The sequence below is a fragment of the Mugil cephalus genome, chromosome 6 (assembly GCF_022458985.1).
Source record: "Mugil cephalus isolate CIBA_MC_2020 chromosome 6, CIBA_Mcephalus_1.1, whole genome shotgun sequence".
NCBI lineage: Eukaryota > Metazoa > Chordata > Actinopteri > Mugiliformes > Mugilidae > Mugil > Mugil cephalus.
The window spans coordinates 17,496,214-17,520,225 of record NC_061775.1 but is presented as its reverse complement, the minus strand read 5'-3'; the positions used below and the strand labels follow the sequence as shown (position 1 = coordinate 17,520,225).

The following is a 24,012-nucleotide window of genomic DNA, read 5'->3' as shown; positions in this document are numbered from 1 at the left end:
TGCTGCAGTTTACTCCGAGGGAGCGCGAGGGAGCGCGAGCGTGCGCGAGCGAGCGAGTTACAGATGTACTCAAACTCCATCCGATTCTTTTGGGTTTGTGTTTACTGCCCACATTACCGTCTGCATGTATAAGAGCCTGCTGCGGTTAGAGAGATGCCTCAGACCGAGCGTTTACATATTCAAATCAACCTTGATGCCACTGCCTGTTATAGGTTCTGGTATTTGTTTATTCTCTTAAACTTTGGAAGAAAGCTTTTGGAAACTGATATGAAAAAGCGATCATTTCCGCCTCATGTCCATGTGTTTATTTCTAATGAAATGATACGACTATAAATTATTATGTTTACACACGGCTAAATCTATTTCTCTCTCTCTCTCTCTCTATGTACTTCTCTAAAATCACTCATTTGTTTTGCTCTCGAGACAAACGAGTCAGCCGGCACCTGATTTGTTCTATTATTCATTTTCTCGTTTATACACTGAAGGCACGTTGCGATGTTTATGCAAGATTTAGTTTCTAAACCAGATTCGCCGTGACCCGTAGCCGAGCAAAGTCAACCAAGGACAGATCGTTGTTATTCCCCACCCCAACTCTCTTCAAAGCAACCCCTTCACCTACAGCTTTTTTCTACCCATGCACTTTTTTTTCCCCCCACTGCAATCAAGACAGCGAACACGCAAAAAAAAAATAGCATCTAATTACACATTTCCAATCCCCCAATCCGCAGCCAATGCGCCCGAGAAATGTAATGATTCTTTTCGAGAAGTCAAACCGGGCCCTTTCCAAAAGCTTATTTGTGATGTTGCATATTTCCATTTAAAAGGGAAGATGTCTGTCTGCGGGTAGGAAATAAAGGGGGGAAAAGGGGGAAAGAGGAACCTCTGCCTTTTCTCTCGGATGATTCTTTTTGCAGCGAGCGGTGAGAGGGGGGGTGGGCGATCAAAATGTCGAGCCATTGTTTGCCACTGCTTTAATTAATTCCGCTCGTTATCTCCGAGCACAGAAAAAGACCCCGATGGTTCAGGATGGAAATGGAGCAGTGGTGGTGAAGGAAGAGGGAGGTGAGAAAGAGGAATAACACAGACTGTTCCTAAAACAAAATGAATAATAATAATCATAATAAAAAAAAACAATAAGTAAAACTCTCAACCATCTATACATCGGCAGATGTGATCGCACAGGTTATTTATGCATGGTGGATTAATGCACAGCCAAACAGCCCAAGTGAATATCATGACTGACATCCAACTTAAAGAAAGAAAAAAATAAAAAATAGCCCAGTGTACCAATAGAAAAAAACATAACAGTAATTAGTGCTTAGATTTTGCTGCATCATGTCAAAAAACAAATGCAAATTATGTGTTGTAAATTGAGGCAAGCAGTGCTCAAAGAATAAAACAAAACAAGACAAATAAAAAAAAAAGCTGGTACGCAAATTCTAAAAGCATAGAGACTAACTTTCATAGTCAAAATCTGCATCGCTCTGAGGACTGCTTAGACCAGAATCTGTAAAGAACAGTAGACAATAAGGGAAATGGTTCAAAAGGCTGTAATGCAACAGAAAAGGCAATGTAAAACAGAAAAATGTGCAAAATGATAAAAGGCCGTGTGAAACACAAAGGCATCATCACTAGTTTTGTTTGTTCAGTTCGGCCTGACCGTTGACTGCCACACAGACACGGAGAAAGCATTTTCAGATCTGACCAGACCTTCCCTTCCACCACCAGACACCAAATCAATGCCACAGTCCTCCTCAGGAACAGACAGGTTGTTGGTCATGGGTGCCACTGTCCTCTGCTGCCCCTGCTGAGAAACACCGTCCCCCGAAAAGCCCCCTTTTCAACGCTAGTGGAGTTCAGGGATAAGAAACTGATTCGCTATCTCCAGGCTTTCATGAACATCGGCTAGAAGGGTCCGTTGAGAGGACTGAGAAAAATGACAGAGAAGGGAAAAATCAGCTTAGGTTTGCTGCTGAAAAGTAACTCTCAAAGGCCCCTTTGTTTGTAGTTTGATCCTGAGGCGCTCGGAGCGAAAGGTGCGGAAAAGCGTCCGCATTCTTGGCTGACAGCTGCCGCGGAGCCAGAGCTGACGGGAGTCAGAGCTCCGAGGAGCGCGGCGGTGGCTCAAAAATCTTATCTGCTCCGGAAGAGAAGTCCTCCGAGGCCACGGCAAGGCGATGTTACGTCCGGGTGGAGTCAGGCAACGTTAACCCAGACGTGTGGCGCAGAGACGCGGCCTGATGAGATGCGGCCAAACCTGCCCATCAAGTGGAGGCAGATAGATTTTGAAAATTGTTCAAGCTGAAATTAGATCAACGGGGGTTGCTCGGTGATAAGAAACGATTACATTATCCGAAGATGGCAAGTCTGAAGCGGTGGAATCAGATAATTTGTTCCGGTGAAAAAAAAATGTGATAAAAAAAAGGGGGAGAGAATAGAAAAATCATTTAAGAGCAAAATGTCATCTCCAAACATCCGGTTCCATCTTTGTGATAAACTGATCGGCCATTACCCACAGTCAGAACTCTATATAACCCGTTATTTTCAATCAAAACAAAATAACAGTGTGTGTGATGTTAATTTTGGTTGCGTATACCTTTCACTTTCTCGTTCTAAAGGAGAGCACGTAACCCGGCGGCGCCAAATGAGCGCGGAGATATGAAGACATTAAACACCCCCCCCACCCCCTTTTCTCTAATTGATTTGTGACAATGACTAATTAAACCTAGCGGGTGGTGCTCTGATCCACTGTCTCCAAACGTCATTCATCACAGCAGGAAGGAGGTGCAGGCATGTCTGATTATATTTATGTGTAAGCGGGTGCTGTTGGTGTGTGTGTGTGCGCGTTTTCAAACAGAACGGCGAGGAGGAGGCCACGGTTGTTACAGTCGTCGCTGTGATCCGGAGAAACCAGTAGGTTGCTGATACTTGCCAGCGACCGGCAGATGTCCGTGGGATTTGTAAGCGTTGCGGCGCTTTTCGGCAGGAATATGTTTGATTTGCACATGCTGAGATGTGGAAGAAGCTTCTTGTGACAGAATTGCGGGGAAGCCAAGCGGTACATGTTGCGGATAAACAAAAAGATTAGGTAAAGAAAAACTCTTTTGTCCTGAAAAGTAAGTCTATAAATTCATATTACGATACACTGATTATTAAACTGGACATTTATAATGACTTGTTGCTGGTTGGATTAGACTCCCATATATATATATACGGCGTATAAAAAAATTAAGAAAAAATGAAATGATGGAGGAAAACTTGGTTGGGGGTGGGCAGCAGATAGCCCCAAAGTTGTACTGCTTCATTACTTTGGCTCCATTTGCCAATTAAACCCTGGGCACCAATGAAGATAATGACAAAACGAAGCACTCCGAGCCCCGAGGAGTTATGGGATGTCATTGTGAGACTGTCACCAAGAGGCTGTAAAGCACAAACGCATAAGATGTACACACACTCTCCGTCTCCGAGACGCTGATTATTAGACGCTTAATGAAAAAAAAAAAAAGAAACATATTTTATGTTTCCAGGCACTAGGGGTCACTGAGCACGAACCGCCGACGCAGCATATGCTCCGTTGGATTGGGGAAGCCTCGGATAACTGCGCAGGGAGTATGCTCATTTGAACAATGGTTTCTATTAGCTGATGGGGATGTTCACAAATGCTCACCGGCCCACTTAATTGGGCTAAAATGTCTATTCAAATGAAATTTCCCCGGGCGCGGCGATAATGACAGCACCCAATTCTCCGGAACAACGGTAGGGCTGTCAAATGAGAACGCTCGTCATATATAAAAAGACGTCTCAGCATGTATTGGTGAACGTTATCTTAAAAAAATAAAATAAAACTGTAACAAGAGTTTCTATTTTTAGAGAGGGAGAAGGACAGGCCATGGTCGAAAGCGCTGGAAGTAAGAGAGACAAACTGTAGAATGACCACATTGTCATTATGCGCAGAATCACTGATAGGGCTCTGAATACTGTGCAGGATGCAGATGACAACTTCTGTGCATAAGTGGGTTTTGTGCATCTTTTTTTCCCCTTCTCTTCTTTGATGTAAAAAAAAAAAAAAAAAAAAAAAAAGTCTGCCTTTTTCATGAAACTCAAGGCAGCATGCCTGGGCTCCCGAAGAAGCTGAGGGGAAATGCTCTATTTTGAAATCCGAGCCTTTTGATGGAGGAGAGTCTGGCCGTGGATGACAGATGGATGACTGAAAGACAACTCAGCTCGGAGACAGAAAGGCGGGAGGCGAAAAGATAGGAAGGGAAAAAGAACAAAGCCGCGGTTGGGTGTGTTTATTCCACCTCTGGAGAATTTCCTCAATTTCTGCAGTTTGCTTGGGCAGGGAAGAACAATGGCATTTGAACTAGAGCACAAGTACTTCAGAATTCAGGTCTACGTCCTGTGTGAAAAGAGCTGCTGCAGGAGAAAGAATACAATCTGAACCGCCTACAAGAAAACCGGAGGGTTCCTTATATGATTTAGCTGAATGCTACACCGGAGAGCATTCGATATATTCATGATGTGAAGCTAGAGGTAACCATGGGGTTCAGAAGTTTTCCAAAAGCTGGCCAAATGACATCTGTGTTTATAAGCCATGGCTTGTAATTGGGCAGCGCACAGGTAGCTGAACCAGGGGCTGTCCAAGATACACCAAAAAGGCAAACTGGATTCCACCATGGTTCAGAAAACAACCAATTGTAAACGCCATCACAGGCAAAACCACAGGAGATTCAGTAGCAGAAAGACAGACCTGTAGGAAATGATAGGGAGGAAGATGTCGAACAAACTTTAGCCAGAGGACTTGAGTGAGTGCAGGATCAGATGTGCTCTGTTGCCACTGCTAGATTTGAGCTCAGATCAGGAGAAAAAGTAAAACAAGAAATGGAAATAAACCAAAGAAAATCAAAAAACGTCCAACAACGGATGCCATTTCTAACTACTTGTTATTTGCCAATGGTTAATTGTTACATGGGGACATGGTAAACACATAAATATGGCCTGCAGGAAGTTATGAAGTCGCATAATGTCAAACAAAATGATGTGGGGAGCACTTCATGAACATCACACTAGCGTTAACCTCTGTGTGCATTTGTGTGGCATTTTAAGAAATGCACATAGAAATGATATGAAAACACATTCATGGATGTTCTTTTCTTTTTTTACAGGATTGAAAGGTTGTTATCTGTAAATTTTCGATTTGGCGTCAAGAAGGGAGGTTGTATGCTAGCGTGTGTAACCAACGGCTCACAATAGTGTTAATGGAAATTAAAATGTTTTGCCACTTTTCTGAGCGGAATTTACTTTTCAATCCAGTAGTTTCCAGAAATCAAGTGGATTTTGCTTGTGAAATGTCATGTAGTCTACAAAACACTCAAACCTCCATTATAGTTAACATACAGCTCACAAAATACAGCTTTTTTTGCTTTTTTTCTCTTTCCCGAGCCAACATTTGCAAGCGCATATAAAGTACGCATCTCTCTTCTACCTGGAGTTTGGAAGTTGATGCGTCTCATCTCCACAGGGTCTGTGGGGTGGTGTGGTGTGATGTCTGCGTTGTTCAGCAGGCATTTCGTGCGTGGCTCTGACTCTTTTCTTTTGCGGCTGGAGAGCGGAGACAAGCAGAGGGTGGAAAGAGGGGGAGACATGCAACAAAAAAAAAAGACAGAATAACTTTTAGTGAGCACTTGATCCGACAAAATTATATTCTACAACTCCAAACAACTTGAAGCTTAGCAGGTCAAAAAAAGAAAAAAAAGGTTAAAAGCAAAACCAAAGCCACATCCAGGAAGCTGAGAACATGTACAAAGTATGAAAATATTCCCCTCTACCCCTCAATACATATATTTTTTTTCTTTTGCTGAAGCAGGCAATTTGGCTGTCTCGAAAATCTAAGTAAGACTAAGCCTTACCTGTCGGGTTTGCTGTTTCCAAGAAAGCAATGGGAGTCAAATAAATATATAAAGATGGCAAAAACACAACACACAAGGAGAAAGGGAGAGGGGGAGGCGAGAAGAGAGATAAATCAATAGAGAGCAGTTTAAAATTCACAGGGGTCGATGCTGGGTCTCGCAAAAAAAGCGAGATAAAGCTCATCGGCATTTGAGGGAGGTCTGTACGTGTGTGTGCGGGGGGTGAGTGTGACTGCGTATGCAACGAAACGTGAAAGCGAGTGCATGCGTTTGTCGGCCTGTGTCTGTGCGTCCGTGTACGTGCGTGGATGTGTGTGCTCATGTGTGCGGAAGAAGGGTGTGCGGGTACAGATGGGAAAGGGGAACGTCAGGGCCAAGGGCAGACCCGGGAAACACTATTCACCAGGGAGAGGTGGGACAGTGAGGTGGAGAGGAAGAGAAGAGAGAGAAAAAAAAAGAAAGAGATCCAAGGAGAGATGTTACTCTCCCAAACCACCAAGATGGAGGTAGGGCAAGGTCAGACAGTCAGGGACCGTCTGACAATAGCAAGCTGTACACAACAGTGCTGTTTCCCTTTGTTCAGGGATCTTCCCTGGGATGTGGGGTGACCTCTGACACCAGCGGTCCACCTGGACTTGCAGTAACTGAGGCTGCGCCTAATTGTAAGGATGAACTTTTGACTGTATTGAGTGTATTTGCACATTCAGTATTTTCAGTATTTTCCAAAGGCTTAGCATTTGGAGGAATGATAAATAAATTCAGACAGAAGGCGGTGCTCACGTAAGCTTATGAGACGGGCTTGTCAAATAGGTTTACCCGCTACTGCAAAGTGATCAAACCGGATAGAACTGATTATCAATTCACGATGTCAAAATAATATCTTTACTTGAATTAACTGTTATTTGATTGTCTCTTGATTGTACTGCTAGTCAAGTTAAGGGGCACCATCTCGAAGAATCTCCTCCTCTCCTCTCTTCTTTCTCAGACCAACTCACGTCCCGCAACCATCTTTTTTTCCCACCCTCCCGCTCACAAGGAAGCCTCTTTTATATACACACACGTTGTGTCGTGCTGCTACGAACACGAAATAAGTCCCCTCCCCCTTCAACATGCTTCCTAACACCCAATTATTTCCCAATAACCCACTTTCCCCAGTTACCCTACAAACAACTGGTTCAACATCAAATGGCTAGAAAATCACCATTATGTGTTGCTTACATCAGAGGAAAATACATTTGCAGCACATGCACCCTCATTCATGAAAAACATGCAAATATATGAGTTTAATTCTGTAAAAAATAAATATATATCTGCTGTTGTAGAATAAGGTTTCCTCATACAGGCCACATTGATATTCTTATCTCCGTTGTAAAATATCAACTGGTTTAAATGAGTTTTTCCATCACCTGAGGTTGAACTGTGTTACTTTTACAGTTTTAAAAATCATTCGCCACAAAAAGAGAAAATTTCCAAGCCAAACTCACTTTTTGTACAGGAGAATGGCGATGACGATGCAGATGATGAAGACCACAGCGAGGACCGGGCCCACCACCCATATGAGTCCATCACCAGTCTCCACTGGCAACGGGTCCACCACCAGCTCTGGAGTCATCACCGTGTCGGTGTAGGGGCTGGTCGCAAACATTTTCTGAACCGAAAAATCAAGTCGAGACACAGTCCAAATTATTAACAAGAGGCAAATAATCTTCGCGGAACTGGGCTTAGATACAGACGAGCAACCTAAACTAACCAGCGAAACTGGACACAAATGTACCATTATACTGGATCTGGTTAAAATAAAGCAGACCGTGTCAGATTTGGCAAAGAATGCTCAACTGAAGTCAACTGAATTGTGCTAAACTGAGCTGGTTGCTCACCCCGGCAGTGGTGTTGAGTTCAGCCAGCAGGAAGAAGACGTACTCCTGGCCTGGTTCAAGAGGCTTGTTCTCACAGCTGCTCTGGCGGTGATCAGATCCCACCGTGAAGCTGGAGGGCAGCTGTCTGAAGCAGGCTGTGATGTAGGGCTTTCTCTGGTCCAGCTGAGCTAGCTGACGGCGTGAACGGCGCTTTGGGACCACCTCCCGCAGAAGCTGATTGATGTAAGAAGGGTATTCAATTATTAGGTGGTAGTATTTTTTTGTGTGTTTATTTTTGCATCCATGTTGTTTTTTTTGAGCAATTTCAAGGACGTCATTCTCAAATAAACTGATGGATGTTATGTTACAAGGACTAATCTAACACATTTGTCAACAGAATAAAAATTTAAATGGGGCCGATGTAGAACATAACTATTAAATGAGATGAAAGCAAAGAAACAGCAGTTTTCAAAATGAGAATGTATGGTATGGTGAGCAAAATGACTGGATTGATAGAAATTGTAACTTGTATGGTTCTAGATTTTCCAATGCGTGTGGTTTTTGGGTCCACAGTAAGCGACAAGATCTTTAAGTGAACTGCATGAGATTAAAAAAAAAGAAAAGAAATAAACTTAGATCCCAAAATCTGCTAATTGTCTGGCAATGTTAACATGTAACCAGGCTCGAAATTCATTCAGTTCAAATTTCACACAGAGGCGGGCACCAAGCAGAGGAAATGTGTGTAATCCCAAATCCAATAGGGATGGCTGCTGTTGATCTGGCGCACAAGGTGACCCCGAGCTATGGGAAGAGTGGGAGAAAGCTGTGTAATTCTCTCGTCTGCATGCTTGAGGGGGAAGGGGGGGGGGGGGGGGGGGCAAATTAGCACAGCTGAGACGTACTTATGTGTGTAACCATTTCTGGTACGTAGTGCGCACAACACTGCTACCACATGTAACCGTTGGTAACAAGAATGTGCGTTTTGCTAATTTCTCCCTGAAAACACAGTGTTTTAGTCTTGTTGCCACACTTTTTTTTTCAAAGATCTTACCTCTTCCATGTCCATCTCATCTGGGTTTTTCAGGTTTTTAACCGTCCCTGAGGTCCTCTTAAGTGGCACCACTACTACATAGAAATGCCTGGAAATGCAGCAGCACAGTTGTTACAAACCCACCCCAAAAAGGCAAAAATGTCTCTGGTCTAGGATTAGTCAGAATGTGCTCAATAGCGCGAAGATCTCAATCCATGTAACACATCATCATCTCAACATTTAAAGACAGAGTCCATCTTTGTACTCACTTGATATCCTTGCCATCGACTGGTGGGAAGGACATGGTGAGCATGTTGTCTGGCTCAGCGTAAATGTCCAACTTGGGTTTCTTGACCAGGATGAGTGGCGCAGTCCTGGCTACCACATGGTGCCGTTGCCCACCGTCCATGCTTTCCTGGCAAGTAACCCTGAATTCGTAGGTGGTGTTGTGCCTCAGCCCAGTGACAAGCACCCTCAGCTGCCTGGCATCCACGTCCATCTTCTGACGGTTATACTCAATCTAGAGGTGAAGAAAAAGTTTAGAAATTAGTTAATCAGTAGTCTAGTGATTAATTAGAAATATGGAGCTAAGAATGACACATTAGAAAAGGCACAAACGGCATAACATTGGACTCACTGTGCATTTGTATGGAGACCTGCTTTCAGAAAACTTCCACGCAATGACCACTGTAGTCTTGGTGGCCCACTTGACAGTAAAATTCTTTGGGACATCTGTTGGGTGGACAAATTGAAGAAAAGAACAAAAACAAAGAAAGGGTGATGTCAGCAGATGCAACAAGAAGAGAGAAAGAGGAAAGAGAAACTAATGAAGAACCTTTGGTTTAAGAAAAAAAAAAAAGCTGTTCTTCCCCTGCAACGTTCCTCTGGGTCGGAAAGTGAGCGTAACAGTGAACTGTGATTGGCTGTGAGAAGGGCAACGCTATTGGTTAAGACACACAGCACATAAGACTCATGGATGACAAACCCATGGAGCACAAGGGTGTGCCCGCTGGCCAGCCATCGTAGATAGTGCCAACCCATCTCGCCACTGTCTTTGAACCGCGACCACTTGATGATTAACAACTGACCCATGTAGTCCCAATGCCAACTGTTTCTATACCTCTACGGAGTCTGGGTTGGCACTGCCTACGCGCTGCCATGAGGGCATAGAGACAGACCCAAAACACAGCATGCCAACAGTCTTCAGCAGTGCATCTGTGGGATGCCATGCCACAAGCTGTCCTGTTAGGGGACAGGGGAAAGGGGGAAGGAGGCTTTAGGAAAGGGAGGGAGTTAGGCGGGGAAAGTATCTCAAAAACAAATCCCAAACCAAAACTAAAATAAAGAACCAAAATCTGATTTCTGTAATCTCATAATAATCCAAACATACTCTTGGAGTGACTCGGTTTGACTGAAGTCCTACCTTTGAAAACTGGGAATGTGAGATGGCATTAGCTGCGTGAATGTGCTTGGCAAAGGGCTACAAGGATGACTGACAGCAGTGTCTGACCGAACAGCACTTACCTTGAAATTCTATGCTGCTTTCCTCTTTTTCAAAATGACTGACTATAACTTACTGACTTGGCTTTTACCTGGTTTGGGTTAGTGAAGTGAGTATCCCATGGCAAGCAATTTAAATATCACCCTTTCCTCTTTTTTTGAGGAAAGGTAGAAGTGGTTGAAGGAGGGGGTGGGCAGTTTTCATTTTTGTGTGTTATAGCCAATTTCCAACCCCCTGCCAACTGGGTTGGAGAAGAAACAGAGAAGCCCTACCTGCTGGATCAAAGGCCACCGTCCGATACTGGATAGGCGGGCTGTAGGGCCCTGGACCTACACTGGTGTGTGCACGTATTTTCACATCATATGCCGAGTTCGGTTTGAGGCTGTTGAGCACATAGCTGGACTGGCTGGGGGGCAAGTGGAGTTCCTGTGGTGCTTCTCCGGTGCCGGCTTCTTTATAGGCCAATGTGTACTCTGTTATTACCCCATTCCTCTCTGCCAGCACTGGTGGGGACCAGGACAGCTGCACTGAGCAACATGTCACATTGGAGCCCTCGTTAATTTGAGGGTAACCCCCTGGCGTATTCTCAGGCACAGTGAGTTCCACCACAGCCTCTTCCCCAAAGCCCCCCCTGCTCTTGGCTGAGATTTTAAAGAGATAAGTGGCTCCCCGGTGAATGTTCCCCACAGAGTACTGCCGTTCTTGGGGAGCAAATTCCAGTGTGGCCAAAGGTAAGACATCTTTTCGGCCAAACTGGAGCCTGTAACCCTGCAGGTCCATGCCTTTGGTCAGGTCTGGAGGATCCCAGCGAGCCATGGCTGATGTCTCTGAGTCCTGAGCCACTGACAGATAGGGCTGACCAGGCACTGTGCAGAAGAAGAAGAAAAGACAACTTAGTTTCTAGGCTTTAAAGTTACACTTGAATGTGAGAAGCTTTAATATCACAGAGAGAACATCTGCATAAACAGAACAAACGTATATATAAATGTATGCCTTTCACGTTTTCTTGCTAACAATTAGTGAAGTCATTCATGACTTAGAACCATCCTAAGGCTAGTTTTTGTCATGAATTGTGGTCCCTTTTTATCCATGTGTGATGGGAACCAAAGTTTGTGTGCACATGTCAGTGATCTTACCAATAGGCACTAAACCCCTGTCACTGCTCTAAATGGTACCAATACTGCAGAAATTACATTATATTTAATTAGCCAGTCAAACAAATACCATTTCAGATTATGCTACAAGATAATGTTGTGTGGTACAATAAAAGAGTGGAATTTAGATCAACAGTTCTCAGTTTCTCTGGTAGGGATGACAAAACTACCCTCAGTTAACTACTAAATAAAATGTTGTCAGGTTGTGTCGAAAAGGCGATGCTGAAGCTCCTCTGAGCCTTCAAATCCTGGCGTGATCGCTGTACCCATTACCATTTCATGACGTGGGCTCCAGCCAAAATCATTTCAGTACCACAAAGCATCACTAAAAGTTTAAGCAAAGAACAGCGCCTTTTTTTTTCAGCCGGAGTCATCTCTTGTTGTAAAATAGATGATCTACTCTTGGGGTCTAGACGCCATTCTTCAGATCGGCCCAGTTTTGCTGCTCTTATGGATGACACATGTCTCATCTTAACCCTCCTTTTAAAGGCCCCATCACTAAGATTGAGGCAGCAGTACTTATGGGAATGCTTCCGTTCTCTAGCTGCTGTCAAAGCTTCCTGAGAGATGAGCGTGGCTCTGATCTGTACTTGAGCACCACTTCTCTGTAAACAGGTTCCATCTCGAGTCACTCATCTACACCCCTGCATTCTTAAAAATATAATGTAGCAGCAGGACAAATTATCGACAAATATTAGCAAAGTAACGACTGCTGACGTGCATGTTGTTAGTAAAGGTCCTCACCTGCAAACATATAATTTTTGTGCAATAACTGACAGGCCGGATGAACAATAGAAATAACATAAAGAAATGCGCTGCTGTTTATTTATGAACTTAATTTAGTGCATCTACGTGAGACCGGTGAGAATATTGACAATCTCTCTATTTGTGGTTGAGAAAGCTTGCCAACTTGGTCTGCAAGCTGGCTCTGCAGCAAATTGGTTAAACTTAGCAGTGAGAGCTATCTCAGCATAAATGGCAAATGCTGAATAAGCTGAATACAAATTGTAAACTCCAGTCGAATGTGGAACATGCATTTCATTGTTTTCTTAAGCAGCCACAATGATGGATATATTTAACTTCTTCATTAATGTGAATACAAACTGTTGCGATGTATAATGTGTCTATTCAACCACTTTTTTAAGTATTTGCATCTTAATTACATTTGCTTGTCTATAGCTTTATGCTGCACGCACTTACTGCTTTTTCCACTTCTAGTTAGATGCTAAACTGCATTTTGCTGCTCTGTACCTGTACATGTGTAATGACAATAAAATTTAATCCAATCTTTGTGCATAGTGGACACAGTGCATGCAAGTGCAGTGTACGTCTTCCTGAATGTGTCAGAGTATAGGCCCTGGTTTGCAATCAGCTTCATCTCCTGTATCACCAACCCAGCTACACACCTAGGTATTTGGCTTTTCGCCCAGTATGGACTTAAAGTAATTTAGAGAAGCTAACATTCATCTGAGGCAACAGTACTCCCTCTCAGTGGAATAGTATCCAGCATTGTACCGGTGTGTCCGTGTATATGTCTTCAATATAGTATTTTGTGCCAAGATGTAAGTCCTAATGTGAGTCTAGTGAGAAAAAAAACAAAAAAACACACAGCAATCCACTCCTTTTCTCATATTCCTATATTTCTGTTAGCAAATCTCTTCATTCAGAGGACTGTTGCTAGAGGAAGGTGGGGGATGGTGGGTAGATGGTGGCTACTCAGCTGAGCTTTTGCCGGTAATGGAAAGGCGGGGGTGAGGTGTTAGGTGAGACGAATGCTCCTAATACTCCTTGGCTGCATTCTTTAGCCGAGCTTGGTGTCATTTAAAAGCCATCTCTGCACTCATGCTCTCACGCTCATCGCTAATCAAGGACACCCAGTTGGAGATAATCGCCCTGTGACGACTCGCCGTCTTTGCTTTTCTTTCTATATGTCTGCGCTTTGCTTCCAAATTCAACAAGTTGACACGTGTTTCCGTTAAAGCCCCAGAATAGTTGTATTATTTGTACATCTGAAAGCGTGGCTGATTGCACACTAGGGAAAGGGATGGAGGGTACTGGGCCAGCAGATTGGTGTTGGGTGAGGAGGGTGCACGGGGTGATTGTTCACGGTGTGTGAGTGTGGTGTTACTGGGTGATGATAAAGAGAACGAGGGCATGGTAAGGGGGTGAAAAATGAGTGAATGAGTGATGATGAAGGTGACTGGGGACAAGGAGCAATCAGCAGCAAAGAGGGCCCAACAGGGATATGAGGAGGCTGAGGTTTGTGAGTATGTGTGTGTGTATGTGTGTATACATGAATGGTTCTGGGGTTTCTGGACACCATGATTGTCCCTCTCCACCTCTCCCCTCTGCCACCATCACCCCCTCCCTTATTCTTTCTCCATTTCTTCTCTTCTCCTCTTGCACAGAGCCCATTCCACGCTTTTCATTTCCTCGCCTCCCACCCTCCCTTTCTATATGTCCATTTCAGGGTCGACCCGGGTTCAATCCCCCCCTCGTGGGCCTCCCGGGACATTTCCCATCAGGCCACGGTATTATCGGCACGCCGTTGACACTCACTCAGCCTAACCGAGGAGGGGGCGATCAGGTTTCCCTCTCATTTCCTCCCTCTCTCGTGCACACCCGCACTCACACTCATATCAGCACATACATAGAAACATATCATCTCCGCGCTTGGTCACCCGTCGCAGAGGTCCACTGCTTTATCTGGCATTTTTTGGAAATAAAATCTCCCACTAATGAAGCTGTAATTACAGAATCCCCATACTGACTTAGAGCAGGGGTCTTCAACATTTTTCAGACCGAGGATCCCAAATTGATGGAGAGATTAAGTAGGGACCCCCTACCTATTATATGTGTTCTATATTAAACTTGGTGCTATTTATAAATATACATTGTTATTATCATTTTGCATTCAATGTTAAGCTATCCCTTATGCCTTTACTAAAATATGCTGCATCCATGTTAATGTGTCTTTAAAGATATTTGAATTTGTGGGGGGAAATAAAAGATAGATTGTGATCTGACAGATTGTGTCCTGTCACGTCATGACAGGAAGAAAGAATGGAAGAGGGCCATGACAATGTTTCCTCACCCGACCAAAATAACAATTAAGAAATAACTAATTATGCACTGAGGGACGATCATCACGAAGGATGATCGCCATCGTTGCCAGTTGTCTGCAATCAGCACTGGAATACTTGTAACCTCTTCAACTTGCACACATGCTTCCAATGACGCAGCAAGTACTATGAGTTTACAAGTGAGAGCTTGTATCGTCGAAATGTTAGTGCAGAATATCCAGCTAATGTCTTCACTACTTGTCTACGAACAATGTGAGCGCATTCGTCTGATTCTATTTCTAATATCACTCTATCTTGGAATGCAATAGCTGAAATCGGTAGATTGCTAAGCATAATTATAAACTGTTCAATAATTAAATAATAATCTACCCATTCAGCAGTTCAGATGATTTTTTTTGTTGTTGTTGTTGTTTGAAAGGAGCTTTGGCTGGATTTTGTACATTTTGAACAAGAAAAACAAGGACGGCCAATTGTTCCTATTCTCCTCAACCAAATAAAAAAAAAAAACTTTGTTGTGCAAATGGTTCTAACAAAAGACTTTCAGGCACAAACATGTGAATGCTTTGTCGATGAAAACTCCTCTCCTGGGCCCCTCAAAAACTTTTTTCCTCATCGGCCACAGTTTCAGTTCACTCCTCAAAAGTAAGAGTTTGGCAAGTACAAATTAATAAAAAAAAAGAAAAAAAAAGCCGCTCATTCAGCAAACAAAGACGGCTCCAACCACAGAATAAAAGTTGTTTGCCTGTGACACAAATGGGTGCGCTGTTCAAGCTGTTTTCACAGAATACGTAATCCTGAGATATATTCTTCACTTTCCAATACACCGAAATATCAGAGACGCTGGAATGTCTGGACGATGAAAAGGCTCGGCCATTGACGTGAATCGAATTTTTAGTGGCACAAAAACACACTCTCTTTGTCATGATGCGATGTATTGATGTCGTCTCTCGGGCCTTTCAAGATCAAGGCCATGATGTTGACAGCTTCTAAGACAGTTGTTCTCCTTGAGCGCATGCTTGTCTGCAATAACTTTTGAAAAAAGTTGACGCATAAGTTAATTGTATGTATTCAGAATCAGAATCAGAATTACTTTATTGATCCCAGGGGGAAATCACTTTTCGTTACAGCAGCTCCTAATCGAAGTGTACCGGTGTTAAGAACAAAGAGCAATGTAGGCAGTAAGAATAAGTAAGAATACACCCATCAATGTAAAAAAAATACAAGAAATATATATAACAATGTGTACGAGCATGAACCTTTGCCTCTGAATCTGTGTTCAGAGTTGTTGCTCTATAATAACACTGAATATGGGCTGTTGCACAGCGGGAAATTATTGCACAGAAATTACTGCACAATATGTACATGAAAATAAAGTGAACATGAGTTACTGCACAATATCAGTATAAATATGTTAATAATATGGGTTATGCACACTCAGAGTGAGGAGTTGAACAGGTTGGTGGCCACAGGCAGGAGTGATTTCCAATGACAGTGAACGCTGTGACAGAGTTGTTTTGCAAGGAACTCAAATTTGTACAGTGAAGATCATCGAGGGTTAAAACATTACAGATATTGCAGTTTATGATTTTGTGTTTGTTATTGATATTAGATGCGCTGTCAGACTGAAGCACAGGTTTTTGCACGTACTGTCAATTTGACCCTTTCATTTTATGAATCCATCTACCAGATCTTAAGAGTGGATTAATATGAGAAAGCAAGAAGAAGGGCACATTGATTAGTGCCTAATAAGACGCTGGCCTTTGTAATTAAATGGATTGATACTGTGGAACTGATGTATAATTTGATTTTGTCACAGCTGCTCATGTTATTTGTTCTTGTGTTTTTATCACTTTGAAAAATTCGGTCCCCAGAGAACATTTGAAGTCTCTTGCGTTTACTGATGCAGATCTCTAAAAAGCATCCATATTATTATTATTTCAGAAGTTTCGCGAGGTCATCCTAACCTTCCTACAAAAGAGGACAACTGCTTTACTTTAGAAAAGCTGTTTGTCCCTCTGCCCCCCCCCCCCATCTTGCACCTCTTCCCCCTGTTCCATTTATCCTGGACTCTGACGTAACCCGTCTTTAGAATTCAATAACAGCAAGAAAGAAGTGGCTTTCCCTGTGAGGAACAGACAGAATGCTCTAGACTGGCATATCACTCAGCCGGCCTTGACAGAAGGATGGAAAGTGACAGCACTCATTTGGGACCCATTTGGCAGCGTTTGGGCTCCCTGACACCAGTAACACATACACCTGCAACATATCTGGGAAACTATGTTTGTGTGTTCAGGGAGTTGGCTTGTGAGATTGCGCCGTAATATAGGTCCGCATATGATATGAGTCACTGGTGGGAATGCAGGCATGTGCGCGGTTGTGTACATATAGGCTCTCTGGAGCCTCTGAAAGCCAGCTGGCACAGACTCTCACAGAAAAGGGTGCTCCCATCATGGTACGATGCTTTATTTTATTTCAAAGATGGCCCTAACACTCCCAGGCACCTCCCTCACAGGTTTACATCATGTTCATGGTAGCTAAGCTCCTAGTTGCCGAAAACGGGAGAGAAATGGAAAACGGGGCTTTGTAGAGTGCAGACACTGGGATCCGATATTTTATCCTTGCAGCTGAAACCAAAGAAGCAACAGGAGGGGTTCATGTTGTCCTAATCTGTCTGAAGAATCTCCAAGCAACTATGTCGTTGATCTCTCAAAAAAATCTCCAGATAGGTTTCTGAACCTGACCCAAATGATAAAGACTCGGCTGCTAGAAGCAAAGGCCAACAGTCTGAGATGTGTGTCAAATAAAATCTGGTCGCCAACTAGACTGCTAACTCAATATCACGTATTATAAAAGACGTTTTAACACGAGGACCCTTAGTACACTTAATAAAATGTGGAGAAAGCACTTCAATAAACCACACTGAGGCTTTAAATGAGGGTTCCTAGCATAGAAACCTGGCTGGAAATAACAAGGATGGAACCACCGAAGTGCCCTTCACTCAGATTTTATTACTATACTTTATCACTAAATCAACAATTGTTCTATGACCCAACCAATGACTGAGTGATCATCTTGCTACTCACCTGCCCCTTTGGTCACCACCAGTTTAGGTTTACTCCGAGCTCCGTCCCCTTTGGTGGTGTACGCTGCCACCGTGATGGAGTAAGTGGTGTCTGGCTTGAGTCCTCCAATGACCATTTCCTACGGGAGACACGGAAGAGACGGCGACGGGAAAATGTCAAAATGTGTTCTGAATATTGCATGATTTGACCCCACTGTGAAGCTCAAACTGCCTCACGCAGAATGTTAATCTGAGCCAAGCGTCTCCCGGTCCTCTTTATTAATTTTCACGAGGCGCGCATTTAATGTCACCTGTTAAACGGGGGGCCGCTCCATTGTGTAAATCCTAAGAGCTGTCAAGGTGGAAGTGGGACGTTATACGTATGTAATTGGAAAGCAGACCCCTGGATTCCTTTAGCAACCTCGCAATCAACAATCTAACTTTGATAAATGCAGGCTGAATACATACTAGCCGTTCGCCGGCAGGTTTTACCCAAGCCATTAAGTTTCCTTGAGTCCTCTTCAAAGAGAGGCTTCCGATCAATTCTAATGAATCTTTCAAGGGAGCAGGTTTGAACGACTGCAGGATGAGGTTTTTAACAGGCTGCTTGGCAGAGGGATGGGTGAAGTCAATAAAGGTAAATGAGCTATAAGTACTGTCTTGCACTTCACATGGTAATCATGCAGACGCAACGCAGACGGGCTGGGGTTTCAAATCTGGGTTCAAAACAACGGGTGCAATTTATCGGAAAGGAGGCATTGAGGATTTTCACTTGGTTTCGAGGGTGACACAGAGACATTCTGTAAACTACCACATCAATAAATTCAACTTAAAGCAGGACAATAACTCTAATGCAAAAACTGAAATAAAAATCACAAATACACACAAAAAATAAGAAATAAAAACACACACACACCACCAGAGCACAAGACAAAACACACTACGTCAGCACAATGATGGTATAAGTAGCATTCCAAGCACAGAGGACAGTGGATAATGCATCTGGCATAATTTTGTATGGGTTTATCCGGAAACACAACTTCGCCCCGTTTTATGTTTTCTTCGCGTCAAACGAAGATGGCAGAGGTGCAGAGAAGCCTCTGAGCCGGCGAATACGGATTTGAGGGGTTCAAGTAAACCGCGAATCCACCCGGGCCGATGCATTACCCACTGTTTATAACCCGTCACGTACACAAAGCACTCAGGCGAAACTTCGTACTCACATATTCAGCCGTATCGTCCGTTTCCCACTAACCCCCCCACCGCCATAGAGGAGAGTGCAGGAGAGAGAGAAAGCAATTTTTTTTTTTTTTTTTTTTTTTTAAGAGAAAGAGAGGGGAAAAAAGAAATAGGATTGTGAGAGACGGGGGCATTAGGGGTTTGGGAGAAGAGGATGGGTATCAGAAATAGGTCACTAGTTTTGTGAGATCAGGAGAGAAGAGACAAGAAGCATATGTTGTGTGGGGCATGTGAAAGAAGGGTGATGTTAAAAGAACTGCTTACTACAGCCAATAATGACATCAAGATGTTACTTTCAGGGGTTGAATAACGGCTACTCAGTCTATTATAATTGTACTCGTGGGTTCAGGAGTGAGCTGAATGCCAAAAAACAAAAAAAAACAAAAACAGACGCTGGTGGAATTTGGAGTGGAACCTTAATTCATGTGCCATAGACGGATTCTCATTCATTGATCCCTGAACTATGTAACATTGCAAACATGGCATTCAGCTATTTTTTTCCCCCCTCTGTGTTATTTACCTTTTTTAAGGCTATAATTTCCATTTGGATGATTGCTACTGGGCAGAAAAGGCTCACTTTGGAAGGATTCCTCAAGAACTGCCTTGTCACAAGTTTTGTAAAAAGAAAAGAAAAGTTGGGAGGAATTATTACTGTTCTGTCAATCAAGGCCGACTTTTGGTGAAATGTTTTCATGCCAATTTTAACCCTACCACCCCCCCCGCCGCCCCTCTTTCCCCCGGCAAAAAAAATAAAAAATACTGTAATCAGCATTTTCTGTGAGACTTTGCCTTTGATACGAGCACAAAATCAGATATTTTTTTATGGAAGATGTTGCTATAAAGCAGCGGTCCAGACATTGCTAATAAAAGCGAGAGAGGTAAAAGAGGTAGAAGAGGGAGGACAAGATGATTGAAGCTTTGATTATACTTCTTGTTGTGGGCTGAGGGGGAAGGAATTTTACAGCAATAAGAAACGAAGGAAGAGCACCCATACAGCGGCTCGCTCTGTAGCAATATTTGCACAGCGACAACGGCATGATTAAAGACACAGCCTACAGTTTGTATCAGAAGATTATATGTGCAGGTTTACTGCAAGAACTGCATGAATGCACAAATAAAATCTATATTTGCTATTACTGAGGGAAACTGAGAGATGGTCATACCTGGGCATCAGCCAGCATGACATCCTTGATGAAGGGCTGTCCACGTGACTCGCCGTTTTCCACACGCACATAGTGAACTTGGTAGCCACGGATCTGGCCGTTCTGTTTGCCCGGGATCAGGGAGCGCCACATCACCTTAAGCGCTGTGGAGTTCAGGACCTCCACCTCCACCCGCCTCGGAGGAGCCCCAGGAACTGTGGGAAATAAAACTAATTCAGAGTGTGTTCCTGAGGAAGCGGGATTCTTATCTGTCATTTTTAGCTTCATTCAGTAAATGCAATAAATATACACCGATCAGGCAAAACATTATGACCTGGTATTGTGTAGGTTCCCTTTGAACATGGGCCTTCTGAGAGTGTCCTATGGGTTGAGGGGAGGGGCCTCTGTGGATCAGGCTTGTTCCAGTTCATCCCACAGATACTTGATCAGTTTGGGATCTAGTGAATTTGGAGGCCAGGTCAACACCTTGCGTAGTTTTTTTTTTTTTTTTTTTTAAGTTGTTCCTAAACCTGCATCCTGTTGGAGTGTCATTGCTACAAGGTGGGGGTGCCTGGTCTGGTCTTAGTGGGTGGTACATGTCTAAGTGACATCCACCTAAGATCCCCACCAGTTGCCCACCAGAACATCATATTATCACAAGATGGTCAATGTTATTTACTTCTTCTGTCGGTGGTTTTAATGTTATGGCTGATCGAATATTGCATATTTCCACACTATTTGTAAGAGAATCATCAAGACATTAGTAAACCCACACACACACGTGTACACACACTGACAACAGGCAAAAACAGACGGACAATAAAAAGCAACAAACACTCCTCGGCATCAGTCTTCCTCTAACACCATATCCTCCATCAAACAGGCACCCACCATTTCCACTTTCTCCTGTCCCTCCCACCTCTTTCAGAATGTGCTTGCTTGTAGGAAGCCTTGTCTCTCAGTCATAATGAAAAACCTTTATGGCAAGCCTTGCTTCCAGACCTTACTGTGAGCCATGATCTGTCCCGTGCCGTGATGGATGCGCCATTAATATAATTCTTCACCTCAAACAGCTTCCATTTGCTCCTACACAAACACTCTGGGTCCCTTTCTCCCACCCCTAAATCATAGCCCCCATTTGCCCCATCTTCCTCGGGAACGTGCACCAATCTTGTTTATTGCCAGAATCTTTTCTACCTTTTAGCCCTGGCTCTTATTTCTTTACCTGGCACTCCTCTGTCACGCATTATTATCGTAACGACGCCAGAAAATTTGTTGTAGCCATCGTCAGTTGAATTGCGACTTTCGCTTCTGCGATCCCTGACCGGCGTCTTTTTTTAAAACAGGCGAGACTTTAAGCTCGCCCGTCCCCGCCGTGCCTGTTGTACATCAGTGTCAGAAAAAATGCTTGAAATGCTTCGGTAATGGATGTGAAATGGATCGTGGAGAATAGAAGCCAATGTCTGCCATCCGTCAATGAGTCAGATGTGCTCTGACATGCTCAAATCTTTACTCTACCCTCCTTTGTCATTTAGTTTCTGCCATCCAATTCCAAGCTGTGTCATATTTATTTTTGTTCCGTCTAGGTGGAGATGTTTTCGCGAACATTTACTTTTTTTTTTATTTATTTATTTTTTACTCTGCACCATAAATGCACAGACAGGCGAAGCCTCACAGCGTACGTCACTCACACATGCTAATTTCCCACTGGTGAGCAATGGAATAATGTTGGTAGCTCTCAAACGCTGATCAGCCACAACATTAAAACCACCTGCCTTACATATATTGTGCAGGTCTCTGTTGTGATTCTAAAATAGCAAGAGCTGTGATTGGTCTGCTCAGTGGTAGAGTGTTTCCACTCCAGTATTTATCCAGTATAACAACACTGAAGTGTGTCGTATGTGTCTAAATACATTCGCAGCAGACCGATCAATGTTGTTCACTCTGACGATCAGTGGTTTTAATGTTGTGGCTCATCAGTGCATTGGGTAAGGTGGGTTTTCAGAGCAAAGTGCTTAATTTCCCCGAGTGTGATACTCACTATTAACTATTTGGTGTGAAAGCATCCAACTAAAACTGAACAAAGCAGAAAACAAGCCACTTGCGCACACGCAAAAGCAAAAACAGCCACAACTAAAGACACTCACACCACCAAACTCACATATAACGCTTTAATCTCTTAGATAAATCTGATCTCCACACAACAGGGATTCACTTTACCGTCTTCATCTGTCCGACAGATGAAAGGCTCGCTCTCGGGGCCCGACCCAATCACAGTGGAGGCGGACACAGTGATGCGGTACTGGGTCCACTTTTCCAACCGCTGCAGCAACACCTGCTCTTCAGTGGCAGGCACGGTCGCCTCCTCGGCCGGTTCGCCATCGTCACCGGCCCCCTCCGACAGGCCCACCACCTGGTAGCGCACCCCGTACCCCGCCAGGGCGCCATTCTGACTCTCCAAAGGCGGGGGGCGCCAACTTACCAACAAGGTGGTGGAGCTGGTGCTCCTGCACTTAATGTCTTGAGGGGGAGCTGAGGGCTCTGGTGAGGCGGAAAGGACAGGAAGCAAGGAAGGTAGGAGGAGGAGGAGGGGGTGGGGGGGGTCCAGGACGAGGAGGATGGGAAGGAGGGGGGGAAGGAGGGGGGAGTGAAAAACAAAAAAATAAAAAAGATGGGAGAGATAAAGAAAATGAAAAAAAGGAAAATTCAAAAAACTCAAATAAAAAGCAATAAGAGTAACTCGAAAGCAAACTGCAAAACAAAGACGCAGGCAAAATGAAACTAAACTAAAAGAAAAAAAAAATCGTCAAGCAAATGTCAAACAGAAGAGGCATAAATGGACAACGGCACAAGCTTGTAATAATGAATCAAGACGGGTCACCTTGGGAGACACCTGAGGATAAGTGCTAGATATGCTTTATGGTAGTTTTATTAGCAATAGGAGGCATTAAAAGCGCCATTTATTACTGTTCCTAAGGCGACGAGCTCAATGCCGGCGAATAAGGCGGCATGAGCTCCAAATTTTTAAGTCCTTTTGGCTGGCAAAACAAACTTCAATAGCTTAATATCATGTCTGAAAAGCCAGCAAGAAAATAAAGGATGCAATTAACACACAGTTCAAATAGGACGTCACGGCAAATAAACATAACCAAATACAGGCTATGAGTATAAGATAGCAGTGAGAGTGCCAGTACTTTTAATTTTTTAACGGTATTAAAACATTCCAACATGGCGTCTGTTATCTGTGTCGGAATTCTTTGAAAACAAGTCCAAGACCTACACATCTGCGAACTTTCTAAATCAAACTCGGTGCCTTTTGTTTCTAATCTGTGCCGACCTCGCAGAACAGCCTCTGCTTGTCCAGCGCGTGTGCTGCGCAGGCTGCGATAAAATGTTTCCCTTCTCATCCAGAATTTGGTATTATACAGATAAGAAGACAAAAAAAAAATATATATTTCTATTCAAGCCATGTTTGCTCTGTGCCATATGATACTTTTATGCGAGAATATATTGCTTCCATCTGGGGGTGACAAACCCAGTTCATTATTACGTTATTTTTTTTTTTTTGTCTGATATGTAGGTAGATATGACTCAGAACCGAAATGAAATATCATCTGGAATAAAGGCATTCCATGAGCATCAAGTTAAGAAAACAAAATGAAATCAAAACAAAATGGAAACAAGCAGCATGTTTTCATTCCAAAATAAAGGCTGAAGGAATAAATCATGAACTGAAGGAGGGTACTGGGAAATGAATTTCTCTGTAACCCAGGTGACTCGAAAGAAAGAACCACAACAACGGTTAAGGTCCAAAATGACAACTCAGGAGAAAACGTGAAAAAAAGAACAGGATACTCAGCATTAAAGGAAAATAAGAACATTTAACTTTAAAAAATAAATAAATATATATATATAAAAAAAATTAAAATAAATCACAAGCATTGCCTGTATCATACGTACCTGACTCCCAAATATACACAATTTTAAAGACTTTCTTACCACCAGCACCTGACTACACAGCTCGCTCACTCTACAGT

General features: G+C 43.4%; 1 protein-coding gene across 17 annotated transcripts in view; it reads right to left on the bottom strand.

The window, feature by feature from the left end:
- Positions 1-24,012, bottom strand: part of ptprsa (protein tyrosine phosphatase receptor type Sa) — a 212,882-nt gene that overhangs the window by 30,410 nt on the left and 158,460 nt on the right. For 5 of the 17 annotated variants that reach the window (XM_047586746.1, XM_047586749.1, XM_047586751.1 and 2 more), the window contains 13 exons: positions 22,196-22,516; positions 19,997-20,190; positions 18,818-18,844; positions 17,617-17,734; positions 10,569-11,162; positions 9,433-9,527; positions 9,065-9,315; positions 8,817-8,904; positions 7,787-7,999; positions 7,394-7,557; positions 5,910-5,921; positions 5,486-5,601; positions 1,460-1,507 (listed from right to left, as the gene is read on the bottom strand). In XM_047586746.1, the coding sequence (XP_047442702.1) occupies positions 1,460-1,507; positions 5,486-5,601; positions 5,910-5,921; positions 7,394-7,557; positions 7,787-7,999; positions 8,817-8,904; positions 9,065-9,315; positions 9,433-9,527; positions 10,569-11,162; positions 17,617-17,734; positions 18,818-18,844; positions 19,997-20,190; positions 22,196-22,516 (2,241 nt within the window). The remainder of the gene's footprint in view (positions 1-1,459; positions 1,508-5,485; positions 5,602-5,909; positions 5,922-7,393; positions 7,558-7,786; positions 8,000-8,816; positions 8,905-9,064; positions 9,316-9,432; positions 9,528-10,568; positions 11,163-17,616; positions 17,735-18,817; positions 18,845-19,996; positions 20,191-22,195; positions 22,517-24,012) is intronic. The other 12 variants (XM_047586757.1, XM_047586758.1, XM_047586759.1 and 9 more) reach the window with 7 other exon arrangements.